At 35.3% G+C, this 10941-nt stretch overlaps 1 protein-coding gene across 1 annotated transcript; it reads right to left on the bottom strand.

The window, feature by feature from the left end:
* Positions 423-1757, bottom strand: LOC109824306. Its single transcript, XM_020390870.1, has 6 exons — positions 1694-1757; positions 1510-1614; positions 1318-1434; positions 1060-1196; positions 594-948; positions 423-505 (listed from the first exon to the last, which is right to left on the bottom strand). Exons 1-6 carry the CDS (start codon positions 1718-1720, stop codon positions 431-433), a joined length of 816 nt encoding a protein of 271 aa, XP_020246459.1. The 5' UTR covers positions 1721-1757; the 3' UTR covers positions 423-430.

The following is a 10941-nucleotide window of genomic DNA, read 5'->3' as shown; positions in this document are numbered from 1 at the left end:
TTTCCGTCTAGGTTGATTATTGCAACCTAGACGGAATTTCCGTCTAGGTTGGTACAGTCTAGACGGAATTCCGTCTAGGTTGCTATTTTTCCAGCAAAAAAAATATATTACAATTTGTATTTCCCTGTACAATTACACCAATACATGAATACATACAATAAATACTGTATATATGAATACATCCAACCATCCAAATATAATCAAGATTTTAGACAATTCCATTCAAACCCAAAAATATTCAAATCCAACATAATGCACAGATCCAGCCATAATATAATCAATTCCAGCATAATAAACAAATCCAACTATCTACTTCAAAATATGCATCAACCAAGACCGTCTAATATATACATCCAACAAGCATATAAGTATTGTTATAACAGATAAAGCTGTTCATTGCATTAAAAATGTACAAAAAACCGCATAAACCTCATCGGTCGTCGTCGTCGGCAGTATCTCTATCCTGGTTACGAGAACGTGTGCTGCTCCCTCCAATATCTCCACTCTGAATGGTCAATTGAATAATCATTAAGGAGTGTTTAATACATATTAAATATAAATGAATTTATTATTTTAAGAAAAAAATAAGGTACCTGAGTGCTGCTCTGACCAGCACCGGAATTATCGCCAAGCGAGCTTATAATCCGTATAACACCACCATACGCGCTATGAGGAATCGCACCGCTTAAATATTGCATGACATACCCCAGGAGATCATCCATCGAGTTCGCCGTCAGCGCAACTCTTGTCATCTCATTAGTCACCTGGATATGTAGCTCCGAGTCAATCTTGTCAAGCAAATATGCAGAGATACGTGCGACAAATGGCATAGCCTGGAACCGAGGCGGGGCTGCTCTCATGGATGTAAATGCTGTGGAGGATGCTGTGGATGACCTCATGCTTACGCCGGGTGAAGCTCCAACACCATGCAGAGGATATCTCCCTCTCCTATGTTTAGGGAGAAATAAATATTAAATTTACCTCTCGAATTCAATAATGATAAAAAAATATAAATAGGAATGTAGTATTCAAATTGATTCAAATTTTCTACATCCATACCTATTATGACCCATCAAATGCTGTGTGAGAGTAATGTTGTCCTCTGCAGAAAGCATGTGAGGGTCCGGCTCAGATTGTTCCTCCTGCTGCGACATATACACAGTTGCAGCCTCCTTGGATGCAGCCTCAAATCCCTCCTAAAGCACAAATATATAATTAATTCATGGTAAAGACAATGTTATTTGTGTTCTCATTTCCTCATAATATTAACAACAAAATAGAATTAATAATACTACACAAGATATGTATAACTCTCACCACCAACTCGAGATTTGCCTTGATCTTATCTCGATTCTTCTCATCACCCCTATATCTATCACGGAAAATGCCATACGCCGCTTTCGCCCTCAAGTGTATTGGCATTAATGATTTTCCCTGTCATATTATATATTATCACACTCATAATCATACTAATCATTAAATTCATCAAAACTTTAGACGGAAATCTACCGTATCCTGACAATAAACATCCTCCAGATTGGCATAGGAGTGTGAGCCCAAGTGGTGGTCATGCAGCTTCTTTCTTCTATTTTCTGACCCCTTCGTGGATTTATTCTTTTTTAAAAGAAAAAAATTAGCAAATATGCAATAAATTAATATCTTAAAAGTATAAAGTAATTTTCATGAAACTAACCTTGGAGGCATCGCTGTCCCAATACATGAGGAGAGCTGTGAAATGAACCTCGTCAACTCGGGCGTCGAGGGGCGGGGGGGAGGCCGGAGGAGGGGGGGAGTCGGGGGGGAGACCGAACAAGGGGGGGTCGGGTGGATGAGATTGAGAGAAATGGGAGGGGGTGGCGGCTGGTAGGGGTAAAAACTGCCCTAGGAAACCTAGACGGAAATTCCGTCTAGGTTTCCTCAACCTAGACGGAATTTCCGTCTAGATTGCCTGTTCCGTCTGGGTTTGTCAAACTAGACGGAAAATTCCGTCTAGTTTGCTCCAAACTAGACGGAACAATCTAGACGGAATTTTTCCGTCTACTTTGATCCAATCTAGACGAAATTTTTCCGTCTACTTTGATCCAATCTAGACGGAAAAAATTTCCGTCTAGATTGTTCCGTCTAGGTTGGTCGTTTTTCTACTAGTGATATAGAATAAATATAAAGATAGATAGATGGATCGTTGATTTCAATGTTGGTCCCTCAACACTTTCATATTTTGAAATTACTCTCCCAAATATTAATATTTTGAAATTAATCCCGTAAGTTTTTAGGTGTTTTAAAATTAGCCCCCCTGAATCTTCATGCGCTAAAATTAGTTTCCCGAATGTTTCAAATGTTTTAAATCAGTCCTTCTAGCTAGCAAGCGGTTACAAGATTTAGTGGGGGAGCAATTTCAAATTACTTCAAATTTCCGGGTACTAATTTCAAAATATGAAATATGAGGGACTAAGTTCAAAATACATAAAGCTCTGGGGCCTAGTTTTGAAAATATTAAGAGGGTGGGGGCGAAAGATTTTATCTTATTTATTTTCATTTATTGCTATTTATTATTATTATTATTGGTGCTAACATTGAAAACCCCCGAGATAGGTCCAACACAAAAGGGGATGCCACATACGTCCACGTGGCAGCAGAAGAAAGCGCGCCCATAATGAGACAGAAAGGTTAGGACACATCTCATACCCAGACTTTATAACATCACAGAAGTTCAATGAACCACATGCACCGGCCAACATCAAAGGCTAAACCGCACTTTTTGCGGCTGACTTTGATGCGGCCCGGCCTGAACCTTTGTCGTCAGAACTTGTGTCTCGGGCACGTTTCTTGGTGCCTAGCCGCAAAATGAATGAGGTGGCTTCACGTTTCGAATAATAAAGAGCAAACGAGGGCCAAATCACGGAGGACACGTGTTAAAGTGTATGGAATTTTTTAAGTTGGGTGAGTTGTACGAAGTTAGGGAGAGTGTTTGTTTAATGGAGTTTGGCCATCCCTTTTCAGATGAAGCCAAAATTGGGAATTGTGGCTCGTGGCTAGTGAGAAAAGTGGGGTGAGCACAAAAAATGAGTAAAAGGAGTAAGGTGATAAAAAGGTACGTCAAGAATATTATCATTAATGGACAAATTAAAACATTGGCTAAGTAGCTCTTATATACTCTGATGTTTTACCTACTTCTCACTCGCATATCTTAACTAATATTTGGTAGCAAAAAAGATAAAAAAAACTTAAAAACTTTTTTAAACTTGCACTCATACATCCATCATTTTTTGGTGATGGGAATCTCGTAGTCGCCAAAACACATTGGCAACAGAAAGCACCCCGTCGCCGATGTACATTAGTGACAGTTGACCCCGTCGCCAATGTGTATTGGCGAGAGGATTATTGGTGACGGACAATTGGGCGTCACGAATGTGCATTTGTGACGGAATTGAACTATCACTTAAATACTCTAAAGTTCTTAAAACTTGCACATAAATACCCTCGGTTATGCGACTTGAGTGTATTTAAGTGCAAATTTAAAAAATTATAGGATATTAAAGTGCCAATTTAAAAACTTTAAGGCATCAAAGTGTAATTTTTAATAACTTTAGTATATATATGTGCTACAAAAAACAAGTACGGGTATATAAGTGCAATTTTAAAAAGCTTTAGGGTATTCTATTGCTACCAAATGCAAATAGGGGTATATAAGTGAAAAGTAGATGAAACAATATGGTATGTAAGTGCTATTTAGCCTTAAAACATCTTCTTGTTATAACATGAAATCTTGAGAGTAACCAAGAACAAAAAATTGAGCCTAATTCCTCATCGACTTTTGATGTTTTCTTTGAGAATTTTGTAATGTGATTCTGTGTGGATTGAGGTTAGGGTTTCCCTGTTGTTAGATGCTAATTTGATGATGGTAATTTGAGCTTTAGGAAGAATTTCAGTGTGAATTGAGGTCTTTTTTTTACTCGAGAATAAAATCCATATTGATCTAGGAAGTTGGGTATTCGAGAAATTAGTTCACAAATTTGGTTTCAAGGTGGAATGAAATCTTACTAGTGGCTAGTGACTTGATTTTACCCATATCTATTCTTTCAGGTAATAGAGGTCAAGTTCCAAAAGTCCTCTGTTAGGTATACATGCATACAAACTTCAAAAATTGTGAAGCATAACATAAATTTGTGCGAGGACAGTCCCCATTTGCTGCATCACCAAAGGTACTCTAAAGCTCTCTTGTCGGAGTCCTTTCCGAATTTTATGAAGCTTTTGCACAGTCAACTTTTTTTTGTTGTATATGCTCATGGGATTATGAATAGTGAGATCTCATGGCTCATGGATGCTTTTTAATTTTTGGCAGCAGAAGGAGATGAGAAATATCTAATAAATAATTTGTACCATGTCTTTCATATTTGTATTGTATGTGTTAACTTTTTAACTTGAACCTTGCTAAAACAAATTAATATAGTATACATGATGGAAAGTATAATTGTCATCAATGATTTATATATTGAGTTCATGCAACCTATGGGTCATCATCTTTGAATCAGATTTTTTGCAACTTACATAAACTCTGTTTCTCACATACTGACCAGTGCAACTTAACTAATCAGATTATCCTTTATTTATTGAAAAAAAAAATTTGATTTCATTGAAGGTGTTGGGATTGTGGCGGCGAGAGTGCCGAAGAAGGTGCTGCAGTTTGCTGGGATTGATGATGTGTTTACGAGCTCAAGGGGGTCGACTAAGACCCTGAGAAACTTTGTTAAAGTTTGGTCTTTAACTTGTTTTCACAGTTCATTGATTTTCTGGTAAGTTGTAAGCTATTAGTAGGATCTATTGTTCTTATAACGGCTAGGCATTTTTAGCTAGCTTATCTATTTTTTAGCATAGTACTCGTATAAATTGTACTTTCTTATAACGGCTAGGCATTTTTAGCTAGCTTATCTATTTTTTAGCATAGTACTCGTATAAATTGTACTGATTTCATAATTGATTAGAACTCCAGCTAGCTTATCTATTTTTTAGCATAGTACTCGTATAAATTGTACTGATTTCATAATTGATTAGAACTCCACGTGATTTTTTTGCTGGGCAAGGTAGAAAGTTGCTAATAATAAGGCCCTTTAAAAAACATGGTCTGGAGATATAGTGAAAGATTTTATTGTAACTATAGAATGAGATGGTTCTTTATCATTTTCTTTGTTAGATGTTTTGGTATATATGTGCATACACCTTTGATCTTTGTTTGTAAACTGCTAGGACTTTAAGTGTAATAACTAATAAGTTTAATTATCATTTGTAATCTATAAGACTACATCAACGACTTCGTCAAAAAGAACCTAATATTGTAATAAGTTTTACTGATTATTATTTGTAATAAGTTTTACTGCATAACATGCACTGGGTAACATTTTTTTCCCTCACAATTTCTTATGTTTCTGATTATTATTCTGAGCTGCAGAAAGGAATAGATGAAAATTGGGAGGCGGCAATAGAGCACAACCCTGAAGCGTTTGCACGTGTTGTAAGTGGTACCTTCGCATTGTTTTCACCTCGTGCATTTTTGTTATTTTTTGTGCTCATGTTTAACTCTTCCTTCCTGTAGGTCATGTTATATGTTTAAAGATACTTCAATTCCCTGGTATATGCTTCATGCTAAATAGTTATTGCATGGTGTTAGTACTTAAGTGCTCTTTCTACCTTTCAGGCTTTTGTTGACAATGGAGCACAATCCACTTCTTGTTGTCAAGGTAATTGCTCATACTTATTTCTTGATTCTCATCATTGTTAAATAGTTCTTTGTCTTTCCTTTTGTCTCGACTAGTAGAAAATCACCATCTTTTATAAAGAGTCTTCTTTATGGATCAGTTTGTACATATATTGATGCATTGCTTGTGTCCTTATGTTACACTCAGGATGATGAGAAAGAAGGTGAAGAAGGAGAAGAAGAGGGCTTGAGTAAATATATAGGGAAGGAGTTGAAGAAGCTTCTACAGTGTCATAGTCATTGTAAATAATTTATGTAGAAGTTTGTAAACAATTTATGTATCTCTCTACTATTTTGGTGAATATAGTATTTGAATATAATTGGATTTGAAATTGGAATATAATTAGATTGTGTTGGATATGAATATAATTTTTTGTTGTTCGATATTGTGTACATGCATTCAAAGTAGATTCTGCAAAAAAAACTACTGTAGCATAGCATCCTAGACGGAAATTTCGTCTAGGATGCTCAAATTCCGTCTAGGATACTTTTTTTTAAAAAAAATTAAAAACATCAATTTTCGTCTAGGATGAGTATCCTAGACGAAAATTTTCATCTAGGATACTCATCCTAGATGGAAATTTTTTCCGTCTAGGATATGTTGTATTCTAGACGAAAATTCCATCTAGACTATTCCGTCTAGGATATATTCTAGACGGTTTCGTCTAGAATATTCCGTCTAGGACGTATTCTAGACGGAATTTTCGTCTAGAATACTACATCCTAGACTGAAATTTCCTAGACACGTATTCTAGACGGAATTCCATCTAGGATACTCATCCTAGACGGAATTCTGTGTATCCTTGACGGAATTTTCCGTCTAGGATGCCTCATTTTTTAGTAGTGCATAGAGGATTTTGTTTAATTATAAAGAAATCACTCGCACCTATTATCTACTTTCACTTTCTATTATCTGTCGACCGAGTATTATAGATATTTAAAAACTTTTTAATAGAATTTTCAAAGTTAGAATGTGCAAATTCAATCAAGAAAGAAAATATAAATTATGTGACCAATAAATTATGTGACCAATTCCAAAATATAATATTATAATATTCCTACATCTTCTCAACTAATTAATTAATTTATCAAATCGATTACTTTCTAATTTTAGAAAACTATAAAATATAATTTGAGAATGATTTAAACATATTTTGTACACATATGGATTATATTTTAATAAGATAATATAGATCTATCCAATATTGAACATATTTTGTACACATATGGATTATATTTTAATAAGATATTTAAAAACTTTTTTTTAATAAGATAATATAGATCTATCCAATATTGAATAATATCATCTCAGTTGCTGAGCATTTTGCTGCGCTGATCTTTCAATTTGGAAATGAATAAAATATTTCATTTACCAAAAAAAAAATATATTGAATAATATCCAAAATTTTAAGCTAAAGAGTTAAAAGAATCTAATAACACTCATATCCAAACTGTATGCTTCATCAAGGTGAGACATATAAAATGAACAACTTAATTTATTACAAATCATAAAAGATAAGGAGAACCATAAGGATTACATAGTCATCCCAAATAAAGATTAAATTTCTCTTTGCGAATTTTATTACAAAAGATTTTTAGTAAAACTGATAGACTTGCTATAAAATCCACTCTTATAAGGTTGATGTAACATGTGTTTTAAATTGTACTTTTTTAAGGGTTAATTTTAGATAACTTTCCCTCAACTATGGGGGAAATGTTAAAAAAAATTTCACTTGCTATAAAATCCACTCTTATAAGGTTGATGTAACATGTGTTTTAAATTGTACTTTTTTAAGGGTTAATTTTAGAAAACTTCCCCTCAACTATGGGGGGAATGTTAAAAAACCTCCTCCCCCCCCAACTACTTCAAATGAGTACATGTTTGTTCGTCAAATTTGGAGTGTTATAGTTAATCTATCTCAACTTTAAAATTTTGATTTAATCCTATAAACTTTTCTCAATTAACCCCTCAAAACTAATATCATTGAGTCAAATTTATTATGTGATAAGTATTTGACTTGGAAAGATTAAAATATCCATCAACCATAAAAGAATTAGCTTGGTTTTTTGCTAGATGGAAGAAAAAGTAAAGATTAAGAGGTAAAAAAAATTTTAACTTGGTCGTAATCCTTTTATTATCGGTTGAGAGTTTCTTTTAACTAAAATGGCTTTCTTTAATAGAGAATTTTGACAAAATCACTTATTAAAGTCTTTTACATTAAGGGGGTTTGTTAAGAGTGTTTGGTTCAAAAGTCGTTGTTTTTATTATCATCGAATCTATTACAACTTTGGTTGTTACAATAAACACAAATAAATGAGAAAAATCAGTCTTTTTATAAGATCTCCTTATACAATAAAAATACAAAAAGTACAACTCTTGTCAAACAGCGCAACAGACATTTATCACCTGTTGCTTGCGTGAGAACTTCGCCTGTGCTGGAAACGTTAATATTCATGTACCGTCACGGATCTGATCCGATCGACAGATTAAGTTAATCAAAGCTCTTACTTCACGAAGGAAGTGATCGCTACAACGATGATCCCGACCAAGCGAGATCACTGTTCTTCTCGAGATTTAAGACTAAGCTTAAATCCAGAGGAATGGGGGATGAGTCTTAGATCTTTCGAACTCCACTCTTTATGCACAGGAATTCGCTAAGATCTGCTAACCCTCACTATAAATTCGTGGCTCCACTCTCCAATTCGGCAGCGCTTCGCCCTCTTGATCTCCTCCCCTTATGAAATGAGCCTCCGAGTTTGTATTTATAGGCTTTGGTTGGGGGTTTTTGGATAAGAATGATAGATTCAACCCTATCTTCAGTTAATAACTGTGTAACCACATTTGTGGATGATATCCAATCAGTTAGGACACTTAGAAATGAACAAATCCTGAGAAAACCCGTCAAAATCGAAAAGAACACGTTTTCGGATCGAAACTGGCCGAACCGTCGTTACACGTATTTCGCCGTTTCGTTGACTTGTACGCTGTTTTAATGGCCGATGAGCGTACGGGCCATTTGATGGTGGCCGGTGAGCACGCGGGCCACTTGGAGCTGGCTGACGAGTGCACGAGCTATTTGGAGGTGGTCGGTGAGCGCATAGGTCACTTGGTTTGCCGATTTGGTGGCCGATGAGCGTGCGGACCATTTGGTGGTGGTCGGTAAGCACGCGGGCCACTTGGAGCTGGCTGACGAGTGCACGGGCCACTTAGAGGTGGCCAGTGAGTGCACGGGCCAGTCGATTCGCNAGCGTGCGGGCCACTTGGTGGTTGCCGGTAAGCACGCGGGTTACTTGGTGCTAGCTGACGAGTGTGCGGGCCACTTGGAGGTGGCCGATGAGTGCACGGGTCACTTGGTTCACTGATTTTGTGACCGATGAGCGTGCGAGCCACATGGTGGTGGTCGGTGAGCACGCGAGCCACTTAGAACTGGCTGACGAGTGCACGGGCCACTTGGAGGTGGTCGGTGAGTGCATGGGTCACTTGGTTTGCTGATTTGGTGGCCGATGAGCGTGCGGGCCACTTGGTAGTGACCGGTGAGCACGCAATCCACTTGGAGCTGGCTGACGAGTGCACAGGCCACTTGGAGGTGGCCGGTGAGTTGATGCGGCATAAACATGTACCAAAAAGGTTGCAAGTGCACAACCGTGTCAAGTTATAGTATTTAAGATATTGATCCCGCGAGGAAGGTGTTTTGTAGGAGAAAATATAAAATCGGTTCTTATGTTGTGTGTGTGTGATAAATAAGATTGATGAGTGAATATGATTGTGAAAAGATTGAGATAGTAAAAATAGTGTGTAAATAGGTGCAAGTGTAAGTGAGAGTGGATTTGAAAAAGAATGAGTATGATCAATAAGGTGAGAAGGAAAAAATGAATAAAATCAAGAAACAAATAAAAAATCAAGAATGAAGAACAAAATTCTAGAATAAAAGAAAATACAATAAATTAAAGATGGTGGATTCAATTATAGATATGGATAATCCAAAATTGAGCCAACTTCTTAGAAAAGGGTAATTCCCTAGAGGGTTCTAGCCTAAAGGCGAATCAAACAAAATAAAAATAAACAAAAAGAAAAACTAAACCCAAGAGGGTTCTAGCCTCAAGGTGAATAGTGTAAGAAATTAAAATCTAACTACAAAATAAATTGTAAAATCTAAACTACAAAATAAAATTACAAGAATTAAATGTACGAAAATAAATCTACTCTATAAGCATAAAATAAATCTAAGGCAAGAGGGTTCTAGCCTCTTGGCTATTTAACAAGAAATTAAAATCTAACTACAAGCATAGAAATAAATCTAAACTAATAAGCAGTGAAGTATATAATTTTATTTATAATTTAAAATTTTGAGACTTATTCAAAATATGATGCTTAAAACTTTCCATATCTTCTGTACTATATAAATATAAGCTAAGCCTCTGGCCTCATATTTTAAGATGTATATTATTAATCAAAGAGGTCACATACTATTGCTTGTGTTTAACAAAGGCTTCAAACCTTTATAGACTTAATTAAACATAAATAGCTTACAACTTACAAAAGTTACACTCATATACCTCCAATTATATCTTAATGCACTTAGATATCCTAATATTTTCTAAAATTGCATGTTTGTACTTATGTTCGCAAGAATACTCTTTATAATTTTCCTATGTGAGTGCCATGATATAATTTTAGGACAATTCTATATTTTATACTCATTCCAAAATAATTTATTAACTGGCAATTGTCTATCAATATAGTATTATGCTTTATTAATAATTAATATGAGAGTTTTACAATAACATTAAAAATTTTAAGGCCAAGTTAGATAAAATTAAAGTGACATGTAATATGATTAGAATATAATATCAAAATTGAAAATTCTATAATTCTGCTTTGTTAAGTTAATCACTATCATATCATTCTAATTGTAATAAAATTATCTCATTTTATATGTACTTTTTATTTCATATAATCTTATTAATCACTCAGCTCTTAGCTATGTGGTGACTCGTATTGCACACGACTAAGCCATCTCGATTTATCTTTATCCTTTTATATTAAAAAAAACAATCTCTAACTTCATACCAACGCGTTCATCTTTGTCATATATATTTCTCGGTGTATATCCTCACACATCTGTAATCATATTTTGCACATGTCGCTTCTTATTAATCTAACACTATGATCTATGAAACATCGTTGG

The sequence above is a fragment of the Asparagus officinalis genome, chromosome 9 (assembly GCF_001876935.1).
Source record: "Asparagus officinalis chromosome 9, Aspof.V1, whole genome shotgun sequence".
In the NCBI taxonomy this organism is placed as follows: domain Eukaryota; kingdom Viridiplantae; phylum Streptophyta; class Magnoliopsida; order Asparagales; family Asparagaceae; genus Asparagus; species Asparagus officinalis.
The sequence above is the reverse complement of the archived record's forward strand: the minus strand, read 5'-3'. Positions and strand labels throughout refer to the sequence as shown.

Bases quoted from the DNA above. Each gene is read 5' to 3' on its own strand.
- LOC109824306 (XM_020390870.1), bottom strand. From the start codon at position 1,720: ATGTATTGGGACAGCGATGCCTCCAAG. The intron at 1,615-1,693 runs GTTAGTTTCATG...CTTTTAAAAAAG, and splicing joins GGGACAGCGATGCCTCCAAG to AATAAATCCACGAAGGGGTC. The intron at 1,197-1,317 runs GTGAGAGTTATA...TTTGTGCTTTAG, and splicing joins AGGCAAATCTCGAGTTGGTG to GAGGGATTTGAGGCTGCATC.